Source organism: Sorghum bicolor, chromosome 1 (genome assembly GCF_000003195.3).
Source record: "Sorghum bicolor cultivar BTx623 chromosome 1, Sorghum_bicolor_NCBIv3, whole genome shotgun sequence".
Lineage (NCBI taxonomy): Eukaryota > Viridiplantae > Streptophyta > Magnoliopsida > Poales > Poaceae > Sorghum > Sorghum bicolor.
The window spans coordinates 17,262,898-17,289,355 of NC_012870.2; the positions used below are offsets into that span (position 1 = coordinate 17,262,898).

The window sequence follows — 26,458 nt, forward strand, 5'->3', positions numbered from 1 at the left end:
AGCCCATCTAGACATTGGCCTAAAAATCAACATGGTTGTAATTTTTTTTTTAAAAAAACGAGAAACCTCTGCTTTTATGAAAACAACAATCAGAACATAAAACTGGAGATACTAATGTTCAGGTTTTTAGTGCCAAATTAACTCTCATATCCTAAGAGACTAAAAACTGGGGATACCAGTGTACAGGTTTTTAGTGCCAAAACTCTCATACCCTAAGAGACTAAAAATACACATCAGATATCAGAATGTCGGAAGGCTTGAAGTCCTTTAGCCAGTTCATGATTGTAGACTTTTCCTGGAGGAAGCGCTCCTGATCCTTCTCCTTCATCTTGATACTCCATTTCTGCAGTGAAGACATGGCAATGTAGATATATAGCATCAGTTGGAGACAACATGGTCGTACTTAACTTTTTGTCCTAATAATTCAAAAGGAGTTAGAGGTCAGCCTTGTCATGTCGTTACCATAGTGATGCTCTACATGAATGTACTACCATATGTGCATCCATTTTGAGAGGACGAACCATACTCTTGTTAACCAGTCATACTTCACATTAATAGTAATGGCAAGACCAGTAAATTAAACCACTATAGCATTGTATATGTTTACCATGCTAGAAACAAAATCCACTCCTTTTATCCATCTTCAGCCTATGAAAAGCACTAGATCACTCTTATTATACACAGTTGCATACATCCGTTGTAAGCATCAAACACACCCATGATGATAAAGGAATAAACTCAAAATCTCATGACAATTAAACATTAATTCACCTATGAGACATTATTAGCATGTTCTAATAATAAATCTTCATTCATGGAACACAAATTCGCATATGTGCGGTACCGTGGCTCCAATGCGTGTGGTATGCAAGTGTACTTCACTTAGCTTCCAACAATAGTGTCTAGGACTATGCTTTTTTTTAGAGGACTAACCACACAATCTTCTTAACCAATCATAATCCACATTATTATGACAAGACCACTAAACCACCGGCGTTATATGTTAACCTAAAGAAACCACTCCTTTTAATAAATAATTATGAGTAAAAAGAGTTCCAACTTTAGCCTATGAAGAAGCTACAGATCACCTCTTGTGAATCTGTGATAATAGAGAAAAGAAAAAAAAACTCATGACAATTTAACAGTCATTTGACTGCAAAACACTATTAGTACATTCTAATAAATTTTTCATTCATGGAATGCAAAAATTTACATCAGCATTGTGTCTAATGTGTTTTGACATGCAAGAATCACACACCATGTCAGACTAGCAATGAATATGGGGTCATATCATGTTTAGCAGATCAGAGGGGGTAGTACATGGGATACATAGATTATACAAGTTTAGTCGAGCAAAAATTTTAGCCTGTCCAATCCCTACTACACAAAAACTTAACCAATGCGGGCAAAAAGCATTAACCGAGATTGTTTTTTCCAACCTCCTCGGGAATTTTACATATTTACCATTATAACGGATGGCGCTTATCGGATTCTCACCCTTATAATGACGCTTACATCTTTAGCACTTTTACTTAGTGAGTCTTTCATTTTTACCACATTTGCCTATGTGGCATGCCAGGTCAGACTTACAGGGTGTTGCACAGTCAGCATGGGCACGTGAAATGACATCGGTGCCCTTGCCCAACCCTTTCACTCTCCAGGCCCGTGAAAGCCCAAGTTTGGTTTTGGTAATTAATGACACCAAGTTGCTAATGCCTTGTGTTTAAGTGATTTGAGTGAGGCATAGCAACACATGTGATGAAGGTGCAAGGTGGCATGGAAAGGTGGCCACATGATTACAAAGAGATGAAGCATGAAGTGGAGATCATGGTGATAGACAAGGAGTAAAGTGAACAAGGCAAAGGTATAAACATAGGGTTTTGCTTTTGCCGGTCTAAGTTGAGTAGAGAAGTGTTTGACCGGATTTAGGATAGATAGCCGACTATCAAGAGGGAAAATCACGGTCATCTCTCGAATCAAGTGATACTAGGTCCATATCTTGAGCATATGCATTAGGATCTAGTAAAGTGCTAACCTAACTCCTTTGGGAAAATGTTTGTGAAAAGCTAACACACATGCACTTTGGTAGTGGACACTTGGTGGTGTTAGCACATTTGCAAAGGAGTTGGAGTTCCTAGGGTTGAGAGGGTTTTAGGTTCCTCTCTCCCTCCCACCGAGCTTGCGAGGTGGGATTCAACGCTTTTGAGAAAATGAAACACATATTTTCTATTGCGCCGGTGGGAAATTTGGAGAAGTCGCAAGTGTTTCTCACGGATGCAGTGTGCGTAGGCACCGGACGCTGGCCTTAGCGTCCGGTGTACTGTCAGTGCCTAGCTCAGTGAGCAGAGCGCACCGGACGCGCAGCACCAGACGCAGGGGGTTTGCTGTTCGTGCATCCGGTGGCTGTTAGGGTCAGCAAACAAGTCTACAAGGGTTTCTGACAAAGCATCAGAAGCACCGGAGCGAGTCCGGTGCTCAGTGTCCGGTGTTCGAGCATTTTGCAACCCTCTCTGCGTATGTGTCCGGTGTGTATAGGACGGGTCCGGTGTTCAGCGTCCGGTGACCCCACGTCTTTGCAATCCTCTCTTCGCACGGGTCCGGTGTGTACAGGACGCGTCAGGTGTTCACTTGACCGCATCCGGTGGTTTGCAAGTAGCCGTTAGAGATCGATGCGTGAGATTCAAAGGTTCAGACGTGGCTAACTTCAGAGCACCAGACACAGGGGTCGAGCGTCCGTGCTCCCGAGTTTTACCCAGTAATAGAGCCAACGACTCTATTTGTTGAGGGGGCTTATAAATAGAAGGTGGCCGGTTTTGGGGGGTTCATGCTTGCACTTTGGCATACTTGAGACATACTTTGAGTTAGAGAACACTCCCTCCACTCATCTCCTTGCTTGATTGCTAATCCTAGTGAGATTGAGTGAGAGCATCTAGTGGCACTTGATCCTTGAGTTTGCTGCGGATTTCTTGTTACTCTTGGGTATTTCCGGATGCCCTAGACGGCTTGGAGCAGCGAAGGTGTTGAGCTCGTGATTGGAGATTATTTCAAGCCTCACCAAGTGATTTGTGAGGGGTTCTTGAGTCTTCCCCATGGGAGATCGCAATTGGCTACTCTAGTAGATTGCTCATGACTTGGAGGATCCCCATCTTGTGAGTGGATGTGCGGCACCCGCTGAGGGTTTGGCTTTGGATTGTCAATTAGCTCGTGATCCATCAAGTGGGTGTATCACCACAATGAGGTCTAGCTTGCCGGGAAGCAAGTGAACCTCGGTATCAATCTTGTGTCATCACTTGCTGAGGATTATCTATAGTGGTTGTGATTGAGAGTGACTGGTTGGATATATCTCTACTCTACAACGTTGGTATAACAATCACTCTCCACTCCTTTACTTACTTGCATACTTTGCTAGTTGTTTAGCCTTGTATTAGTTTGTATAGGTGGCTTGCATAGCTTAGTTGAGCTAGGGCTAGAATTGCTTCGCCATTTGTTTTACTAATCAACTTGTCTAGTTGAGTGTGTAGAAATTTTGAATAGGCTATTCACCCCCTCTAGGCATTTGGACCTTTCATCCCGCCCTCGCCTACTCAGTCCCCCTCATTTTCACCCCCCCCGCATTGACTCCTTCTTCTTTAGCCCGCCACCAGCCTGCTGCTCCCTTCTAGTGTCTCCACCGCCATGACGACCACCATGGCCGGTGACCGTGGTGCCCGGTGGTTCATCCCTCGACGACGAATCGAAGGTATGTGGTCATACTCCCTCCTTAGGACCCAGATCCCGCGTCGATTAGGGTTAGGGTTCATGGCCGCTGACTTGGTCCTCCTCCGCTCATAGGCGCTTGATGTAGTACGTCCTCATCTCTCGTGTCACAATGGCTAGTGGTGATTGCCCTCCTTGGTAAGCACTTTATCACCGTAGCTATGTAGTATTGACTGTGCATAGTTACTCATGTTTTTCATTGTTTATGATGATGCTAGGATCGATCCTAGCAGTGCATTTAGGCTAGTTGTTAAGGTTGCTCAATACGTTGTTGATGGTGAATATGGGTTAGTGGAAATGGCTGAGCAACAACATGACATATGGTTTGATAGGAACAGTCAGTACACTCTTGATCAATTCAATGAAGATTTGGCCACAAAGATTATTTGGGGCCTTCTCAAACTCTTGCAGTCTGGGTTTTAGACCAAGATAGTGGCTCTAAGTGGAAGCTTAGGAGGGATGAGCATGTGCAACAGATGATTATGGACAGATGGGATGATAGGTTGGCTTTTATTGCAGTTGATGTTGTGGGGAAAGATGTGTGTAATGACAATGCTAGCTCTGCTGCTTCTAAGTCTAGATGTGTCTCTGTTGTGACTAATTGGTCTAATGCAGAGGATAATGAAGTTGAAGGGTGTGGTGATACTTGTAGCACCCCATCACCACCTACTGAACAGCCTATAGTTGTAGTTGATTGGACCACTCTAACCATACAAGAGAACCCTGATGATGATGGTCTAGCTACACAGCTTGCTGATGAGGACCAGGTATATGAGGCAACATGATTCAAGCAATCTGAGGCAAGAGAAGAAGAAGCTGATAGACAAGAGGTGCCAATTCCAGCTATGTCAGTAGAGATGTATGAAGACATGAATGAAGCAGCTATTAATGTTGATGACACGGTTGATGAAGAGCCACTGTATGAATGGGACAGAGACAATCCTGATATGAGTGTTGGCACTTGCTACGCAAGCATGGAAGAATTTAGGCTAGATGTTAGGCAGCATGCTATAGTTAAGGAGTTTGAGCTTGATACTGAGCAATCAGACAAAGAAAGGTACCATGTGTTGTGCTGCTAGAAGGTTGCCCATGGAAACTTAGAGCTAGAACACAACATGATGGCAGTGTCAGGGTACATTTTCTAAATTTTTTGTACTATTTTAACTTTTTTGTACTGTTTTAACTTGTACATTGCACTGTGGAACAGACCTATTGTATTATGCTTACTTATGGCTTGTTTTTTTGTAAATGCAGATTCAAATAAATAAGGGGCTCCATAAGTGTGCATCTACCCAAAGGGTTGTGAGTAGAATGGCATCAATTGCATGGGTGGCAGAGAGAGCAGTGAAATTCTTAAAGAAGAAGGCATCAATGGGAGCTATAGAGATGCAAAAAGAGTTGCATTTCAATATGGCATTGAAATTCCCTACCAGACAATGTACAATGGGACAAAGAGAGCATCTGAGAAGCTATTTGGTAAGTGGAGTGATTCCTTTGATTGGTTGTGTAGGTTTAAGCCAGAGATAGAATTGAGATCACCTGGTAGGGTGGCAGATATAGACACTATCACTGAGGATGATGGCAAAGTTAGGTTTAGCATATTCTTCTGTGCATTCAAAGCTAGTATAGATGGTTTTTTGAATGGCTGCAGGCCTTACGTAAGTATAGACTCCACAACTTTGAATGGGTTGTGGAATGGCCACATGACTATGGCCTTAGCTTTAGATGACCACAATTGGATGTTTCCTGTGGCCTTTGGTTTCTTTGACTCTGAGACAAAAGACAAATGGGTTTGGTTTATGGAACAACTTAGGAAAGCAATTGGTCCCATGGAGAACTTAGCTATCTGCATAGATGCATGCAAAGGGCTAGAGTCAGCTATTAAAATTGTGTTTCCTCAGGCAGAGATGAGAGAATGTTTCAGGCATTTAATGGAAAATATGAAGAAGTACTATAGTGGTGATGTGTATGGCAAAAACATGTGGCCTGCAGCTAGAGCATATTCACCACATAAGTTATTTCTTTGATAAGGTGCTGGCAGCCAGTCCAGATGTGTAGAAATGGTTGGATCAGCACCATCCTTTTCTTTAGGAAAGAAGCAAGTTCTCTCCTGAAATCAAGTGTATCTACATAAACAACAACCTAGCAGAATCTTGGAATGCTTGGATCAAAGAACACAAAGACCTGCCTGTCCACTACATGGTAAATGCAATTAGAGAGAAGATAATGATCTTGTTTGCCAAAAGGAGGAAGATTTCTAAAGCATTGCCTTCTAGAATATTGCCTGTTGACATCTATCAGCCCAATGGTGCTTCTAGGGGACTAGTGAAAACCCGAGTTTAGTTTTAGATAATTGATGAAACTCTAGTATTAACCTCTATACTAAGTGTGTATAGACTTAATGAGGTTGGTACATGCCAAGTGATGGAGCAAGTAATGATCATGGTTATAATGGTGATGACCACAAGACGATCAAGTGCTCAACTTGGAAAAGAAGAAAGAGAAAAACAAAATCCTATGGAGATCAAGGCAAAGGTATTGCTTAGGGTTTTGGTTTTGGTTTTGGTGATCAAGACACCATAGAGGGTGTGATCACATTTAGGATAGATAGTCGTACTATAAAGAGGGGAATTCTTTGGCTAAGCGGTTATCAAGTGCCACTAGGTGTCATTGTTCATGTGCATGCATTTAGAACCTAGTGAGCTAACTTAACTCCTTCAAAGAAAATGCTTGTGAAAATGCTAACATACTTGCACATCATGGTATACACTTGGTGGTGTTGGCACACTTTAAGAAGGAGGTGGAGTGTAAAGGGTAGAGAGGAGTTTGGATTCCTCTCTCCCTCTGTTGAGCCTACGAGGCGGGATTCGACGCTTTTGAGAAAATGAATTGCATAATTTGTTTTTGCACCGGTGGAAAGTTTAGAGAACTCGCGGGACTATTTCTCGTTGAGAAATACTCACCAGACGCTGGCCGTAGAGGCACCAGATGTTGAGCCTGCGTGTCCGGAGTGCTGTCAGTGCCTGGCTCTATTAGGGTTAGGCATCGGACGCCACACACCGGACGCGGGTTAATCCCTATTGGCGCGTCCGGTGCTGCCTGACTTCTGCGAGTGACTCTAACTGAGAGCACCGAATGCTCGGAGCGTGTCTGGTGCTGTGGTAACGATGTCCCTGCGTGTTTGCAGTGCTCCCTGGGTAAGGGACCGGGCTCAGAGTGAGTCCGTTGGTGTGAGTCTGATGCTCATGCGTTTTGCAGACCTCTCTGCGTATGTGACCAATGTGCATCGGACGCGTTCGGTGCTAACTTGAGCGCGTCCGGTGGTTCCTTCTTGACCATTGGAGATCAACACGCATAGTTCAAAAGGTTGACACGTGGCTTCCTCTAGAGCACCGGACGCAAGGTCTGTGCATCCGGTGGTCTCCTACAGCGCGTCCGGTGGTCTCGATTTTTGCCTAGTAAAAGAGCCAATGGCTCTATTTGTTTGAGGGGCTTATAAATACATGTTGGCTGGCTTGGGGCTCACCCCCTTGGCATTCTAGCATACTTGACATCCTTGTGAGCCTAAGCAAACACCTCCCACTCATCTCCTTCATAGATTAAACATATTTGTGAGATTGGGAGTGATTCCAAGTGCATTTGCTTGAGTGATTGCATCTACTGGCACTTGAGGATCAATTTGGCTGTGTTTTTCTTGTTACTCTTGGTGGTTGCCGCCACCTAGACGGCTTGGAGCAATGGAGGAGCATTAGCACGAGTTGGTGATTGTTCGTGGCCATCTCCCGGTGATTGTGTGGGGTCTTGTACCTTCACCGGCGGAGAGCCGAAAGGTAACTCTAGTAAAGTGCTCGTGTCATTGAGCTACCTCACTTGTGGGTAGGTTCTTGTGGTGTCCTAGTGAGGACGAGGTTCGTGCTACACATCTTAGCTGCTGAACCACCAACAAGTATTGGTCGACACATTGGGGACCTAGCATGCCGGCAAGCACGTGAACCTCGGAAGAAAAATCGGTGTCTCAATTGTGATTGATTGGCATTCTCCCGGTGCTTGTTTGTTGATGGCAAGAGAAGCAGCAGCAAAAGCAAAGGAGGCCCAACAAGAGAACTGAAGGCAGCAGCAGCAAGGGAAGCAACAAAAGCAGCAGCAAGGGAAGAGATTGAAGCTACTAGAAATGAATTTGCAGCAACAAGGGAACAAGAAGGACCATTAGAAGTGATGGCTTTGGAGGTTGTTGCCCCAGAAGTAGGAATTCTATCTACCACAACTAGAAGGTAATCATCTCATCTTCTAATTAGATCTCATTTTTTGTTCACAGGACATGAACTGCAATTTGAACCTATGCACAAAAAATGACACCAAGGAAGAAGCAGTTAGCAACTAAAGTGAAGAAGACTCCACCAAAGAATAAAGGAGGCAAGGGCAAGGCCAAGTGAACATGTCTGGTCTACACAGTTCACTGAGATGCATATTTAGTTGCCCCTATTTTGAATGCCATGTCAACTGTGTTATGTACTGAAATGGGCACAAAAATAGTCATCTTGTTGCCCCTATTTTGAATGCTATGTAAACTTTGTTGTGTACTGAAATGGGCAAAAAAACAGTCGTCTTGTTGCCCCAATTTTGGATGTGAAGAACAACTCATGTCACTTATGTAATGCCTAATGGCAAACAATTAGCCTCTATTTTCATGTCAGGAACATCTCACTTGTTGGCTTGGCACTGTCTAATCATGAGTTATAAATTAGAATTGCTCATTCATTCAAGCAAAATGGGCATGACAGTTTCATTCACACAGCAGGTTCATTTCCATGACTCACATAAGGTACATGTCATAAAATGAAACCTAGCAGCAAGCCGGCGGCAGGCTGAAGAAGAAGGAGTCGGCGCGGGGGGATAAAATGAGGGGACTGAGCAGGCGAGGGCAGGCTTGACGAGTGAAAGGGTTGGGCAAGGGCACCGATGTCATTTCACGTGCCCATGCTGACTGTGCAACACCCAGTAAGCCTGACCTGGCGTGCCACATAGGCAAATGTGGTAAAAATAAAAGACTCACGAAGTAAAAGTGCTAAAGATGTAAGCGTCGTTATATGGGTGAGAATCCGATAAACGCCATCCGTTATAATGATAAATATGTAAAAAGCCCTCTCCAAAAAACCTAGAAAACTTAAAAGCTTGCAACTTTGGAGAGTTGAACCCATAACCTACCACTCAACACTACTACACCTCTACCGATGCTCCACACACTTATTTATGTTTATATATAATATGCTATTTTTTATATCAATATTTCATAATTTTATATCAAATATTTTGGCTACTAAATGAACTCAAATGAAAAAACTTTTAACTATAAAGTTTTAAATCTTGTCAAGTACTACAACTTTGGTATAGGATGTATCTCCATCAGAGATATGAAAAATACAAAGAATGGAGTCTCAAAATATTTGAATTTTAAACACATATTTCATACTCATGATGACTTTAAATTAAAAAACTGGACAATATCTTATATGTAGATCAGGTCGACCGCTAGAACTTTGGTATTAACTATGTGAAAATTTGAGGTTATTTATGAATTCTAAATTTTAAATTTCAAATTATAACCTTCGAACACATATTTGGGATACTAAACATCTTCAAATTAAAACTTTTCAACTACAAAGTTGTAGATTCTAGTGAGAACTATAAGTTTTGCATAGACTATGTCAACATCTGAGATTGTAGAACAATATTTCAAATTTCAAAATCTTTGTACTTAGAAGAATATTTTGGGACCCTAAACAATTTTAATTCAAAAACTTTTCAACTACAAAGTTGTAGATCTTGTCGAGAATTATAATTTTGATATAAACTTATCTTCATCTAAGTTCATATAAAAACTTATAAATTATTTTTTGATATAATCGTTAACCGAGACGGACATCTTAAGACGTATGTCTCTATTAATCAATTAATGGAGATGGTTATCTTAAGTGCTTGCCTCAGCTAATGATTAACAAGGCAATTGCATTATAATACACACCTCAGTTAAAAAGTATTAACCAAGACAATTATATTACAATGTCCACCTCGGTTAAGCACTAACCGAGGCAATCGCTGGTCCGGCTGCCCTGCCTCGACTAAACAAGGCGGGCAACTGTACCGCCCGCCTCTGAGTCTATTTGAAAATGCTACGCAAAAAAATTATGTAATAGTGATTATATTGCGGTGGTTGTATTGCTTGAGGCTCCCTACTACTCCTTATATATACAAGCAGAATATGCTCGTGCGTTGCAATGAGAAAAAGAAAGTCATTGACAACTTTTCTTTACATTGTAATTTTGATCTTTCATATAAGTCGGCCAAGAGTATGTTGTCGACATGTTAGGTAGGGATTAATTTGTCCATAGATGATTATGATGAGAGTTTTATCTTGACTTTCCATGTTACGCCCTTCAGTGAGGGTTGCATTGGTACATGCATATAACTTAAGAGTATATTTATTTATACCAATCTCGATAACAAACTGTTGAAAATTACTTAGGCTTAAAATTGAAACAGGATTAGGACACACAATCTTAGACTTAGCTTAGTAGATCACACTTAAATTTACCTACATTAGTAGTGGAGAAAGTCATTATGGTTTAGGTGTGGGGACCTGTGTCTACTTGGAGCAGACCCTTGATGCAGAGAGTTAGGGAAGGTATATCCTGTAGTTGTACGGTTATCGCCGACGTCCATCTAGCCACGAGGATTCCCTCCTTGGTCAACCTGTTGGTGATGACGATGACCCGTCGATGAGATCGGAGAAGGAAACATGGGGCGACGACCTTCCCTTTACTCCTGCGCTTTGGTTGGATCAGGGGCTTAAGTTTTGGTGTGGCTAATCAATTTGGCTCTTGTACTTAAGAACGAAAAGTTGGGTCTCGTGGGTGTCATGCGTGATGGAAATTATCATAGCTCAAACAAAAAAACGTGTAAACAAAAACAACTACCCATATGTACCGTGACGTGGTGGCTCTTCTACTTAAGATTGAAAATGTAGATATTGTATGTGACAAAAACTACTATAGCTAAAATAACTATGGAAGCAAAACACGATACCGTCTATGCCGTGACGTGAGAGATTATAGCTAGCTCATTAACATACAGTAATATGAACGAGAAGAAGAAATTTTCTAGAAATATATATTTCTATTTTTATCTTTTTTTATCAGAATTTCTATTTAGATTACTCAAGATCGAAGAAGTGTTTTTGAATTAGGATTCCCACAAGAGAGATATTTTTGAATTAGGATTCCTATCTATCTAGCTCGGATAGACATTTTACATTCACAAAGTTTGTTATATGAAGATGGATAAAAAATAAAAATAAAATTTGGATTTTTAATATACTATATTATTATTATATTATTACTATTAATTAATAATTATAATTATCATAGGTACGTATAGGGAGCATGAGAAAATTGGAAAGTGTATCATATAGATTCAAGAAAAAACAACGACACGAGAAAAATATTGGACACGAAAGTAGTAAAAAGGTAACATAGGAAGATATGGATAGTCAGGAATCTATTTTTATCTTTTATTTTTCTAATTCTATTTGAGTTAGGACTTATTTGGAATAGGATCCGTAGCTATTCTTGTGTTAATCTTAGAATCAGACTCTATATCGGTTTAGACGTGGGCTATTCTAACTTATATGAGCACAGATTATATTATATATTTGACCGGATGGAAGAAACTCTTTATTGTCTAATAGTTGTGTGAGAGAGAGAGACACGTCACAAAATGGATGGAAAAAAATCTAAAATTTTACCTTTTTTAATATTAGGTACAGGTATAGATAGATTATTATCTGGGCGTAACCCCGTCATTGAAACCTGATCGATTTACATATATTATCTGTTTGGTTTCGATATATACACACATGTATGCCCGGTCCACCCCCTGTCTTGGAGACCAGCTGTGGCTAGCATTAGGATACTCGTTTGCCATATCCTCGTCAATAGCTAGCCCCCATGATCTTGAACGATCTTACATCCTGAGACTTGGGCATAATATTTTGTGCTTTATTCCTTGATTATTAAGGATACATTTTGTTTCTTTGCCCCATGTTTCTCGCCATACTTATTGGCAGGCCTGTCTTATAGGGATCACCGATTACACGATCACGATTTGAGGGCGGCAGGCGCGGTTACCTCGTCGGTGTGCTACAGCCCTACAGGTAGGTTAGCCCTCCAGTACTCCACTCAATAGCTTCTGGACTTTTAGTACCGATTACACGAGCACGGTTTGAGGGCGGCAGGCGCGGTTACCTCATCGGTGTGCTACAGCCCTACAGGTAGGTTAGCCCTCAACAGGTTCTGGACTTTTAGTATTATGGTCCAGCGTTTCCTAAATCTCTCTCTCTCTCTCGAAGGCCTGAAGGCCTCAACTAAAATGAATCTTGCCTCTATTTGTCTTGTCTATTACAGTTGCTCCATGTCTCCCATCAGTTATCAGTTTTTAATTTAGTTCGACACTCCATGACTCTGTGACCAACGGTAAGTGATTGCAGTTGCAGATTTGTAGTTCTAGTTTAGTTATATGTACGGATCTAATTTTTTAACTATAGTTTCAATATTTTTTACATGTTAGATGTTGCAAGTTCTCTCTTATTAATACTACTATATATTTCAATCGTCACATTGAAACATTAGGTTGTCGGACCCTCAATGTCTTGCTTGCACAAGAGCCCTAAAAACTATTGACTTATTGCCAGCCCAGGAGAGCCAAATTAGAAGGCACAAGAAAGTGAGGAGAAAACTAACTTGCACAAGAATCGAGACAGCTAGCATAGTATTCCCTCCGTATAGAATTTAAATATCGTTTTAGGACAGTGTCATGGTCTTCAAAATACAACTTTAACCTCTTAGTTTTATAAAATATTTAGGATAAAATGATATATGTATATTTTTATAAAAGTATTTTTCAAGCCAAATCTATTAATATAATTTTCACATTTGCACACTCAATAATTTAAAATTTATTGATGATTTATATTTCTAATATTTGACCCAAACCTTGTCCAAAACAACATCTAAATCCTATATATATATGAAGGGAGTACATGCATTGTTCTAACTTCTTGCTACGCAAGGCTTGGAAAGCTCTAGGAATGGAAATGTTAGTTGTACGTTATTTGTTGCTATTTGTTTTTTTTTCAACAATGATAATTGTCTGAAATTTAGAAAACCTAAAGAGCAATAATAACCATGGAAACCTTCAGCGAAATCTTTAATTAAAAAACCGCCACTGTGGCTATGGCGGGTGAGGAGTGCAAATGAGGAGGCAGGAGGCCGGCGTGAATGCGTAGTAAGCCCAGTCGCACATGCGTGGGCCTTGTCGTGCGTCCTAGCTAGTTGGGCCTTGTTTAGTTCCAAAAAAATTTACAAAATCGACACTGTAGCACTTTCGTTTGTATTTGACAAAAATTGTCCAAACATGGATTAACTAGGCTCAAAAAATTCATCTCGTCAATTTCGACCAAACTGTGCAATTAATTTTTATTTTCATCTATATTTAATACTCCATGCATGCGTCTAAAGATTCGATGTGACGGAGAATCTGAAAAATTTTGCAAAATTTTTTGAGAACTAAACAAGTCCTTGGCCTTCCTTCACTCGACTCAGATCCTGGCTGCCCATAGGCTGCCAATGCAACCTGCCCAACACCTTTTCCATTTTCAGCACAGGGTACAACTCTTCAAAGCTCTCCGTCAGTCCATGCAAGCACGGCACGTGCCTCACTGGCAGGCACCCAGCTGCGAATGCAGCAACAAGCTCTCCCTGCTTCCCGCTCCTTGCCGTCTTTCTTTTTTTTTTTGCCTTGTTTAGTTGCAAAATATTTTGCAAAATATAAATAATATTTATTTCGTTTGTATTTAACAAATATTGTCCAATTATAGACTAACTAGGCTTAAAAGATTCATCTCGTCAATTCCGACCAAACTGTGTAATTAGTTTTTATTTTCATCTATATTTAATACTTCATGCATACGTCTAAAAATTTGATGTGACGGAGAATCTAAAAAATTTTGCAAAATTTTTTTGAACTAAACAAGGCCTTTTTGTGTCCCCTTTGCTTGATGCTTCATGCAAAGGCTGTTCATGTCGTAGATCTTGTCAAGCGACAGAACTCTGTGCGCCGCGTGTAGGATATCAGCTGCATGCTGCTGGTAGTGGCTCCCCCGTGAGGCCGTGACTGCCGTGCCACCCAGTTTCTTGGATTTGTTGGGCCGTGCTCGCCAACTCCGCGGACCCATGGTGCTGACGCATGCCCCGCCGCGCGGCCCAGCAGATGGCCGACGACGGCGCACGCAGCGGATCAAGCTGAAAGGCCACTCAAAAAGAAAAAGAAAAAGAAAAAGAAAAACGCTCGAAAGGAGCGCGAGGAGGGCATGGCCGCGAGACGCGCGCCGCAGCCGTCGACCGCCCACGAGATACGACTCCGCACGGTCCGGGGTTGCCCAAGTGGGCTGCTTTTGGTCTGGGGGTGTGCGGTTCAGGGAAGAGGCCCTTTTCCGTGGCGGCGCGGCCCTTAGCCCTGAACACCCATGGTCCGTCAACAACCCACAACCACAGGGGTTATCACGTTTTGGCACTTGGTCACATCAGATATATCAGTACATATTTGGAGTATTAAATATATATTAATTATAAAAATAAATTATATAGCTTGTCTGTAAATCGAAAGACTAATTTATTAAGTTTAATTAATCATGGCATTAGTACATATTGGTTACTGTAGTAATTATGGTTAATTATGGGCTAATTAGGCTTAAAAGATTCGTCTTGAGATTTACAACCAAATTGTACAATTAATTTTTTTTTGTCTACGTTTAATGCTCTATACATGTGTCGAAAGATTTAATAAGATGGATGAAAGTTTTTTAGTGGAAACTAAACAAGGCCTTATTACCCTTAAGAAAGGGAGAGGGTTTTGCGGCTGACAGGCTGGGCTTTGCCCATCGATCTTGTTCCTGCTTTTGTAGATTGTGGAAAGACGGCTGCTGTTTCAGGGTAGAGAATATGCGACGCTAGTGTTCCGTAGGGCAGGCAGTGCGTGGGTTCTGTCGTTCACTTGTCGCAAAAGTGTGCCTATGGTGCGGGTTCTTTTGTACCTCTTTCGACTATGTTTTTAAGGCACTGAAGGGTCTTGTGTCACTTCCGAAATCATGATATCTTAGAGCTTATTTAATTCACCAACTTAGTTTTAGCTAGCTAAACTTACATGCTAGGGATCCAAATAGTCCAACTAAAAGAGCAACTAAAGTTTAGCTAAGGCCTTGTTTAGTTCGCAAAAATTTTTAAGATTCTCCGTCACATTAAATCTATGGTCCCATGCATGGAGCATTAAATATAGACGAAGATAAAAACTAATTGCACAGTTTACCTGTAATTTGTGAGATGAATCTTTTGAGCCTAGTTACTCCGTGATTGGACAATGTTTGTCAAATAAAAACGAAATGCTACAGTACCAAAAAATGAAAAATTTTGCGAACTAAACAAGGCCTAAGTTTAGTTATTTTGACTCTGTTAAAGTTTAGTTTTAAAATTTTAGCTAGCTGGACTTGTAACAGAGCCAATCTCGACCCATTGGACGATCAATAAAGGAGTAACTCAGTCTCCACTAAATCATCGGTGCACTCTAGTAAGCTGACTAACTTGTCACTAAGTCAAATTGGACTTTCACTAAATAATCTACCAGGATTCAAGAAGTCTCACCATATCGTAGGTGCACATTGGATGGTTAAATAGCCGCGGCTACTAAGCCTCACTAAATAATCCATCAAGTGTCATAAAGGCATGTCAGGTCATACGGTGACTACTCAGTTACTGATGCCATCAGCAGAGTGCCACTGGATGATCTATCGGGTGTCACCCATATCCCGTGGTGCACATTTTAATAATGTGCTTTTTAATTCTAGGCCCATTTTAAGTTTGATCGTAACCAATTCAATTTTTTAAGACCATTGACTTAAAATGGAACAAATAGAGCCATTTATGCCTGGGTCTTGAATGAGTGTAACACTACAAAAAGACACCCCTTTAATAACGCATATATGCATCTCTACAAGCCCAAATAAGCTTTAGTAGGATATGTACCAATATATCCGACATGTGTTTCTTAAAGTGGAGTTGCAAGGATCAATTGCAACACATATATCTGTTGGTAAGAGGGGTATGTAAGTGTTGCATGCTAGCAACGAATATATAGTAATGTATATATGTGTTGCTAGTAGAATATGCCACATGGTTTTGGGATTTGTTATTAAAATCATATGTATGATATTTTTATATAGTGTAAATAGCTTGAAAAAATAATTGGATATCTTACATCTAGCTAAAAGCATTGAAAAATATATCTTTGGAACTCAAGATAATATTAAATAATTAAAATTAAGTAAATGATTTTAAATGGTCTACTCTATCTAGTGCATACCAAATACTCTAACTTAAACTTTCTAGAGATGCATGCCTTGGGACCCCATAATAATACGAAAGCCCTAAAATACACACTTTATAGACGGTGAATGTCTTCGAGCACCAAATTCATATTCGCCCTATGTAGTCTTTAGAATCTATTTGGTTTAGCTATGAGCTGTGAAAAAATTGCCATCAGTTGTGGCCTATGGAAAAGTTATTGCAAGCTATCTGAGTTGTAAACTGTTTGGTTAGAATAACTATGAACCTATCATCTCTCTTTCTATCTTATTTGAAGTAGGTGTATAACGTTTCTCTATTTTCACCCAATTGAAAAAAAAAATGAAGGTGAAAGCCAAAAACAGGGTCTAAAATGCTGCGAAACTTGCACTATATGAAAACAACTGCTTATCTCTGCGTGTGTAGTAATTGGTGTTCTACTTTCTGGCGGTACGTAGAAGCACTTCCAGAAGATGAACCAAACACAACCTTAGTCTTCACGAATATCCTTTGCGCTAGACACTGTGGCCAATCTTGAAACACTAACTAATATTGTGATTAATTATCCACCATAAAAACATATGTTAGTCTACAAGCACTTGTGCTCATCAATCAACGAAATCCCGAAACACCAAATTGGGACCTAGATGCGTAGGTAGGTGAGCTTATATTTTTCTCATACTAGCAACATTTGTACCATGCCAATTTGCCAAGAGTTACACGTATTTGAACAATGTATAAGTTGTTAGACTAATGTAAACACATCTACCATGTTATTGTATGGCTGATGTTATTATGATGTATTTTATCCTTTATTTGGCATTGAGAGCCTTTTTTCTTCAATATGGTAAAGTAGTGGAATGAGTGGCTAGGCTGTAGAATGTATCCAAGGGTGGAGTAGACTGTAGCGGGAGCACACGTATCCTTAACTTAGTGTTCTTTTTGCCCTTAAGGGCATGTATTCGCAGTGGGAACATATGCTCTTAGGAGCAGATTTAACTTTCCCAGAGATAACATGTAAAGAGGACAACTGGACAAGCATGTCCCGCTAGTGTGTCGTCCACCGATAATAATAATGGACAAACATCTGCGGCAATTTCTTCTTCATTTAGCAATAGTACCCCGCCCCCAACCATTATTGTAGCCGCGCGCTGATCCCGTTGCCGCTTTCTACGGTTGCATGATGCCGCGTCGCTCAAAGGGCTTGAGGAGATGTAGAAACCTGCTGGAGCGCCAAATCCGTAGGTGCCTACAGCTCAATAGTGCGCCGAAGATACGCCCTAGCCATCTCCCGCCGGCTCCCGTCCGGCCACACTCGATCGCTCCTCGCCGCACTTGCCGATCGAGCCGCCGGCCGGCCGGCCGGCCGGCCGGCCGTCTGCTGCAAAAGCCGCGCGGTCGATCACTGCTGTCTCCTTCCCGGCCGGCCCCAAGGTAACCCTATCCAGCCCCCTAGCTAGGCTCGCGCGCGCACACAGGCAGCCTCGCCTGGCCAATGATCCCCGCCGGTCGTGCCGCGGCATGCCTCGCCCCCAGCTTTCACCTCATGTCCCCTTCCGATCCCTTCCCGTCCCTGGCCCGCCAGCTTATAGCTAGCTAGCTGCTGCTGCTTATCCTCGATCCCTCGATCGATCGCAAAAGAGGAACTGACATTGACCGCGCGCGAGACCGAAAAGGAGAGCCCACTACTACTTCCGCGTTGTTATCTCCCACCCTGGAATGCGAATGCGCCCGCCTCTTTTCCGCGCGCGCGCGCGGATCGGATAGAATAGAACGATAGCTAGCGCTAGCGTCGCACTTGGGGATTAGAAAATGGGCATGGGCCTCGCTCGCCACATTCGTATCCGGCTCCGATATCCCTCGATCGTCTTTTCCCCAAAGCGAAATGCTTCCTGCCCCTGCATATATATAATGTTAATGTTGTGCTAGCTAGCCCCTATAGCAGCTGCATCTGCATGCACCCGAGATCCGCAGATCGATCGTATGATATCGCTCCAAGATACTACTGGCCTGTCGACGCATGCAGCTGGGGTTCATCAGTCGTCGATCTCTGGATCGAATGGAGATGGATACAATCCGGCGTGCATAGTGCAGTTGTTTAATTAATTACAAATCCCCCATTCGCTTTTCCACAAAGGTGGTGGAAAGGCCGCATGATACAGATCGATCAGATCACTGGCGAATGATGGGACGATCGATCGTACTATATAATTCGGTCGATCGACAAGCTTTATGTGACAATAATGGTCAGGATCATGGCTGCATTTTTGTATATACAGATACAGGCCTATATAGCAACTTGCGCTTCTCGCCCACTGACCGCGCAAAGCAGAGACGATTGGTCTGGTCGCGCGCTCTGAAAGATGCTGCTCATCCGCAGCTCCCACGGGCCGCGGCACGAACGAACTGAGTGGACACAGCTAGCTACTGATCGAACGCGACGGCTCCATCGGGGACACCATGGATTCCATATATGCGGCGTCTGCATGCATGCGCGCTAGCTACTATGCTATCGCTAATCGATCAGTTAGCCGGCCCCTGCTCCAGCTGTGGGGACGAACGAGCGAGACCGGTACCGGTGGTGGCATTTCCAGACGGGCTCCTGTCGACCGAGGACGCGCACTTCGAATGCACAGCTGCGGGATTATTGCATTGGATCATCATCATCATCATCAGGCGAGAGTGCAGAAAGCTGGCTGGTGGATTATTACTGGATAGCTCTGCGTGTACTTCGAAGGAACCGGAAACTGATAGAGTAGAGAGGCCGGGGACATACATGATTGCACTTTTGACGGGATTGTCAGGGTCTCTGTTGCGCCCCAGATTTGGTAAATAGTTGCGGACGTGAAGGATTTTATTTACATGTATATGACACGTACTATAAGTTTGTAATTAGGGTCTGATTAGGGCCTGGGCCGTACGTGTCGTAAACTGGTGGCACCTGATTCACGTTGTTGGTGGATGCTCATCTAAAGGCCAAAGATGTTCACAGGAAAAGAAGTCAAGCACTAATTGATGATGTTTATATTCCCACTTTTTTTTCCTGAGGGGAGCAGTATTACTGCTTTTTTTTTTTCTCAAAAACACTGTATGTGCAGCCCCACATGTACACAAAAACCCAAGTACCTCCGAAAGATTGAGTTGACAGATCTTGAGATTGATAAAGTCATTGTAAACGTCTCATTGTCGACACTCACCTACCATTAAAATAATAATAATATCGTTAAATTCTAGAATAGTCCTAAGAAAAAATAAGAGCACCCGTCCCAAGCCAAAAACTTATTAGGCTAAGTTCCCCGCCACAAAAGCTGAGTTGAGCTACGTTCAGTTCGCAACAATATTAGCTAGTGCTCATCATCATATAGCGACAAATTTTACTTTGGATTAATTACCGGCTACTGCTAGTAGTAATATCTTTGTAAAAGCGGTGTCTAGCAAAGATATGCGATGATCATGTCCTAATTAACCACAGCCATTTATTTTACATTAGCCTGTGATGCAAGTTGGCAGTTGGATCAGCTATATTATTGTATTATTGTTCCACCATACCAGCAAAACCGTCTCAGCGTCACATCAAATGTACTTGCGCTCTCCTCCATCGCCTGCTTTGCTGCTACTAGCTAGCTAGCTCCGCCAGCTTTCCAACTTCCGCAGCTCTCGACCGCCACCACTATATAACGCGCACCAGAGCCGCAGTCCCGCCGGCAGCCACCTCTCGTCATCACTTCTATATCAAGCTAGCCACACGGCCGCCGCCGCACCGGCCGGAGCCGCGCGCAGTGCCGCCGCCTCTCTCAATTCTCATCCCACAGGAACAGACAAAGCAACAGAATCAGAGAGAGATCGAATTCGAATGGCTCGGGAAGCTGCCTGCTGCACCGCCGTCGTCTCCATGGCGCTCACCGCTCGCGTCCTGCTAGTTCTCGCGACCACCTTTACCGGTAAGCAAGCATGCATATAGCTAACTGTTCATGTGTGCTCGGAAAAACTGACGCTGACCATGAACCTACGTGTGGTGGTTTTTGCATGCATGCAGTGGTGGTGGTAATTCTGCCGGCGACGGCGCGGGCGGCGTGGGTGGACTACCCGTCGGGGGTGCCGTGCGGGGTGACGATCCCCGTGGAGCAGTGCGACCCCGGGGACGCGGCGGCGAACAGCGCGTGCATGGACATGTGCCACTACGGCGGGTGCCGGCGCGGCGGGCAGTGCGTGTCGCTGGGGCTCGCCAGCGGCCGGGGATGCCACTGCAAGTGCTAGGCTAGCTGGCCGATCGAGCTGTGTTGTGTTGGCACAGACAGGGACCGCAGGTCATCATGCAGCTAGCGGCCAGCGGCAGAGGGAAAATTTGGACATTTGGTGGTGCACTTTTATGCACTATAGCTAGCGTATTGTATGGTGGGTGACGGGGCCGGTTAGAGTATCACTTTCTTTTGTAAGTTTTGGTTTGTTCTTATTCTGTCTCCTTTAGGCCTTATTCAGTTCGCAAAAACTTTTGGAAATGACATTGTAGTAATTTTGTTTTTATTTGACAAACATTGTCCAATCATAAAGTAACTAGGCTTAAAAGATTCATCTCGAGATTTACAGTTGAACTGTGCAATTAGTTTTTATTTTTATGTATATTTAATGCACCATGTATGTGTCGCAAGATTTGATGTGACGGGGAATCTTGAAAATTTTTGCGAACTAAACAAGGCCTTAGTTGGTGTGCACGTACAGCCTGCTGCAAGTGAGTTTTCCGAGAGAGAGAGATATCTATATAGAGAAACAGAGGAGACGACACAGAATCGTCGGATGCTTTTCGCTGGCTGGCTGGCTCGCTTGCCTGTCTGCCTCTTGCTTTTTTTTTATTTAAAAAAGGGTGATGCTAGTTGAGTGCTGAGGCGTAGTAGTACGTTAAGCTCTTATTGCAGATCAATCGAGAGTTGATGTTTCTAAGTAGGGTAATGATACATAAGACACGTCCGGACGGACGGACGTTGTTCTCCGCTTACTTCCCACATCCGCTCATTTCTGGCTCACTTCCCCCTACCATGGCATCTCCGCACTACGCCGCGACGCTCCTCTATTAAGCCGTGCCTCCGCACCCCACCTCCACGCACGTCGCAGGAGCGCATGCGCCCCGCTGCTTCCTTCCCCCTCCTCATCTTCCAGTGCAGCGGGGCCCGTGGCGCGAGTCCCCGGCGACCTCCTTCCTCGCGGCTATCTTCGGTGACTCTTCTTCTCCGGCCGGCCACCCCGGCTTCAACTCCGATGTGGGGACGGGCGCAGCTCTGGTGCGAACGTAGATCCAGAGCTGACACGTAGCCCTACTCTGCCTCATTCTCAGGATGCACAACTCCAACACGGGCGACCAGCGCAGCCTCCTCCTTCCCTATGTTCCTCGACCCTCGGCGGCTCCCTCCCCCACCCCGATGTCTTGCATGTATGACCCCCGGGAGCCTCATCTGGGCGCTATGAAGCGCATTCTTCGCTACCTTCAGGGTACCTTGGATCTTGGTCTTCATCTTCACCGGACCTCACCAGTAGATCTGACTGTCTACACAGATGCAGATTGGGCAGGCTGTCCTGACACGCGCAAGTCCACTTCTGGCTATGCGGTGTTTCTCGGACAGCCCGCCCAATCTGCATCTGTGTAGACAGTCAGATCTACTGGTGAGGTCCGGTGAAGATGAAGACCAAGATCCAAGGTACCCTGAAGGTAGCGAAGAATGCGCTTCATAGCGCCCAGATGAGGCTCCCGGGGGTCATACATGCAACCACACATTGCTTAGTCTAACATTCCCCACTCCGGCGGCGCCCCTCCCCCCACACCAGCGTTCTCCGCCATCGGGATCCCCCAACGCTCGTAGATCTGGCGGCCATGGCACTCCCTGCGCAGGATCTCTCTCCTCACTCTATGTTGTAATTGTATATTTTGATTGTTTCAGAAGGTTCAGAGGTATGTTGCAGTTGAATTATATGGATGTTGCATATGATTCAATTGTTTTAAAGGCATGTTGCAATAGTATGTTTTTGAGTGTTTTAGATATTTCAATGGTATGTTTTGTCTGTGTTTTCCAGACACATGTTTCAATTGTGTATTTTGGATGTTATATATGTTCTACACATATGTTGCATGTGTGTTTATTTGGATGTTTGCTTATAGTTGCAATGATTTTCAAATGTGTTTCAGGTGTGTTTTCTCAAGTGTTTCATAAGTATATTTCAACTGTCTTTAGACTTATGTTACAACTATTGTTTTTGGCTGTTTTAAAAGTAGATCGGGTGTTTTATCTTCCTTCTCGCTTTTTCTACTGCATCACCTCAGTGCCTCCTCCTCTCCTGCGCCGACTAGGCATCTGTCGCCCCTACTCTCTTTCTCTTAATGCTGGTGATGTTTGGGATGGTGCGGGGCCTGTGTGGGTGCGCATACACAGGCGGATGGGATTGGCCCCCTATGTGCATGTGGGCACGTGTGAAAGGGAGCGGGCTTCCCTTGGGTGCACGGCGGGAGTAGACGCAGGTGCTGCGTCTAGATAGAGCAAGTTTAGGTGGTCTCTGTGTACGCCTGTGCGTGGGCGAGTGAACTGTGCGTATGTACAAAGATGGCGCGGGAGCAGCGTCCGGATACAACGTCTGTCCAATATCTGGGCGCTAAGATTCCCGTTCTAAGTAACACTTTCATCGGTACGATGTTCTTGGCACGTCAAAATCTTGTGACACAGAGTAGCTTCCTCAAACAGCAGCGGGATGGACCCCGAACTCTCTCAAGTTCTGAATGCCGGCAACCCAGCTCGACATCTATTTACACTTGCTATACATACTAGTACTACTGTATATAGAGGCAGCATATATGGCAACCTCTGATACAGAAAGATCGCAGATTTAATACCATCCCTCAGTGCTAAAATACAAGGTATCCAAAAGATTTACTTGCTTGATTTGCTAGTATGACATAATTTAAAAAAGATTATATTCATGTCATAATTTTGGTTACCAATTCCATTGAGTCATTCTGGGCAAGATCATGTTCAAAAGATATGTATGGACTTGGTCAAACTTAATGATTATTTGACACTTTGAAAACCAAGATTTACATGTTTTTGGAACGGAGGGAGTAGATAGGATTCATCAATAGTCTAAAATACTTTGTAATTCAGAATAAATTTTTGAACCTTCCATAACCTGTGCTCCGGGGCTAAGGCATGCATTACACCGGAAATGGAACGTAATTAGCCCCTGTATGTATTCTTATAGCAGTCAGTAATCGGTGATACATCTCTTTGCAAATAAATAAATTTCTGGAAAAAAAAAGAGCAGGCCTGCCGTCATACGCGCGTCCTAATTAGCCAGCCAATTAATTGATATACTACAACATACACAATTACTTGACACAGTCGGATCATATTATACTCCGTGTGTACTAATAGTATATGGCCCCACCCCCAGTCCCCACCATGCCTTCGCCGCGCCGCTTGCCAATCCTCTCCCTGGCGGCGGCACCGGTTCCCGTGAGGCCGTGACCACCCCCCTATATTCGTAGTGCGCGCACCGAACGCCACAGGACCGCCAGCCAGACGGCATTGTTGTCTTGTCGCCGCCTCGCGTCCCAGGTTCCCAGCGCGCCGGAGCAGAGGATCAACAGGAGATCGCATGGCGCGCGTCCTCGTCGACGTCGTCCTCGTTGCCACGCTCACCGGTAAGTAATCCCCCGTCTCGTGTGCGTGCGAGAGCGCGCCAGTGCCGTGTCTCGCGTGGCGCGGCATGCATACACATGCATGCGTTCACTTCACTGATCCGATCGATCCGAGTACTCCTATTATCTGATCCGGCGCGCCCCCTGGCTTTGCATGCAGCGGTGCTCCTCCTCGCGGCGGCGCCTCCTCCGGCGGCGAGGGCGGCGTGGGTGGACTCGGACTACCCGTCGAGCGTGCCGTGCGGCGTGACCATCCCCGTGGAGCAGTGCGACCCGGCGGTCGCCGCGGCGAACGCCGCGTGCCGGGACATGTGCCACTACGGAGGGCGGCGAGGCGGGCGGTGCGTGTCCCCTGGGCGGCTCGCGCTGGTGCAGGGATGCCATTGCAGGTGCTAGCTCGCCGACCGACCGACCGACCACCAACGTGTGACGGGTGGCGGCGGCCGGGGAGACGCAATGTCTTTCCTATGGAAATAACAAAAGCCTGCATGACGGTGTGCAGAGATAGCAGTGACCTAATCGTATCTATAGCTAATAGCTGTGTTTGTTGATGCTGTGGTACAGCACGCAATGTGTTTTGTTCTGCGCATTCAGTTGTTCTTTTTCGTTAGCGGAAAATTGCATGTTCCGGCTGCATGCGGCTAGTGACAAGCAGTATCAACACGCACCGGTTATTTGCTAGTGCGATGACTGCGTAATAGTGTGGCTGATGAAATTTGGCTTATGCTATTGCTTATATTGAAATGCTGTGAGAGAAAAAAAAACATTGTTTGTTCACTAAAAAATACTACTAAAGTAGTGTAGCAGAACAGGGCTAAAGCAGACGTTTTATAGCTTTTATAGATATATTAAATCTACTATATTAAATCTATTCCTCAAAACTATATTAATCTACTATATTTGCATATTTTTTAGACATTTTAGTTTTTCTAGATATATGTTAAATCTACTATATTTACTTTTCTAGATATACTAAATCCACAATCCCTAATTTATATAAAATATAGACGTTTTAGCTTTTTTAGATATATGAAATCTACTATATATTAAATCTACAAACTCTTCCTCTAAAATAAAGATATTTTAGCTTTTCTAGATATATTAAATCTACTATATTAGCATATTTTTCTTAGAACCAGTATAGACACATATGTTCTGAGGCATCGTACACCTCCTATGAATACATACATATTATAGGTTGTTTGGAACTGCTCTGCTCCATGTTTTTTAGCCAAATAGCTTCAGCTCCACGCACTCAGTTCAAGGAAAAAAGATGGAGTTATGAGAGCACCGAAAGAGGTACTCTATAAAGTCTAGTTTTTTGTGGAGGTGCTCCACGGTAGAGTCTGTGGCGCAGAGTTTGTGGAGCAGTCCTAAACACCCCCTATATCCCTATAAACACCTTAAAAAATGACCGTTATGGAAGTGAGCTAAAACCTAATCCCATGGGCTTTTAATAAGGGATGGGTTTAAAGTCTATAAGTGGAGGTGAAATATACAACTTTAATTAATACCATATCGCTAGTTGATGCTGAGATGGAAAGTTCTCCTCCCTATATAAATGTACCAACACCCATGAAAAAAGTTAACTCTCGGTTCTTCCAAGCCCGAGTTGTTAAGTGTATGAAAAAATCAAAAAATTATTGTATATAAATAAAAAAGGTGAAACGTTGGTGTCGAGGATATTAACAAGGGGTACCCAAACAGATATACCCGAAAAAGAACCAAGGGCCAACCCCAGAGCAGGCCTCGACACCCCCAACAAAGCACGCGCTGATCGCGACCATAACTCGACCTACAGTGCATACGCCGATCGACCCTGGTCTCGATGACAGAAAGTAGCTCGAGCGAACGCTTAAGACTCGAGGCCAAACGACCCTCGATTACGGACACAGGGTCAAGCGAACCAAGCTGCCTCGAGCGCAAAGTGTGCCCCCGCAACCTGTCACCAGTACGGTTTTCAAAGCATTTAATGCGACAGAGAAGCCCCCACCTAACACCATGGCTACAGCAGCTGTGATGATGGATCGTGCGCCCATCAAATCTCCCTTTTCACCAGCTTTATCTCGGAATTCGAAGAAAAGTACACGCTAGTACCGTTGCAACCAGCGTGACGTCCCGTCAGAAGGCCCCTCGAGACGTAATAGTCAGCGCTTCCATATACGGACGTCGCCTGCCCCGCCAGACCCTTGAGGCCGCCACATCCTTTCCAGAGAAGGGTAGAGCAGGGGAAGTCAGCGCTCCAACAACTCCCGACACAACGACTGCAAGGGCGTACAGGCGTGCGTATATACGGACCAATTACCAGGTGATATACAGGGGTCAGCCCAGGGAACGCACGCGCCATCATCGCCAAGTACACCGTAACAAGAACCGTCGGGGCCACGCCGGTACCGTCGGGGCCACGCCGGTATGGAAGCCTCTAGTTGACTTGCGCCCGTACCCCTATCGAGGCCTACTCTAGCCCCTACATTATGTAACCTTGTGCCACCCCTTGACCTATAAAAGGGGACGCCAAGGCTGAAACAAGGGGCACGGTACGTAGAACCCGACACTCGTATACACCACAATATCC

General features: G+C 44.0%; 2 protein-coding genes across 2 annotated transcripts; both read left to right on the forward strand.

Annotated features, from left to right (window-relative positions):
- LOC8065693 lies at window positions 19,802-20,797 on the forward strand. The gene is made up of 2 exons (XM_002464325.2): window positions 19,802-20,146; window positions 20,242-20,797. Exons 1-2 carry the CDS (start codon window positions 20,059-20,061, stop codon window positions 20,460-20,462), a joined length of 309 nt encoding a protein of 102 aa, XP_002464370.2. The 5' UTR covers window positions 19,802-20,058; the 3' UTR covers window positions 20,463-20,797.
- LOC8065694 lies at window positions 23,649-24,619 on the forward strand. Its single transcript, XM_002464326.2, has 2 exons — window positions 23,649-23,886; window positions 24,044-24,619. The coding sequence occupies exons 1-2, from the start codon at window positions 23,841-23,843 to the stop codon at window positions 24,277-24,279; spliced, it is 282 nt and encodes a 93-aa protein (XP_002464371.1). The 5' UTR covers window positions 23,649-23,840; the 3' UTR covers window positions 24,280-24,619.

Excerpts from the sequence above, each read along its gene's own strand:
- LOC8065693 (XM_002464325.2), top strand. The coding sequence starts at position 20,059 with ATGGCTCGGGAAGCTGCCTGCTGCACCGCCGTCGTCTCCATGGCGCTC. Across the intron at positions 20,147-20,241 it reads TCTCGCGACCACCTTTACCG|TGGTGGTGGTAATTCTGCCG; the intron begins GTAAGCAAGCAT and ends GCATGCATGCAG.
- LOC8065694 (XM_002464326.2), top strand. The coding sequence starts at position 23,841 with ATGGCGCGCGTCCTCGTCGACGTCGTCCTCGTTGCCACGCTCACCG. Across the intron at positions 23,887-24,043 it reads CCTCGTTGCCACGCTCACCG|CGGTGCTCCTCCTCGCGGCG; the intron begins GTAAGTAATCCC and ends CTTTGCATGCAG.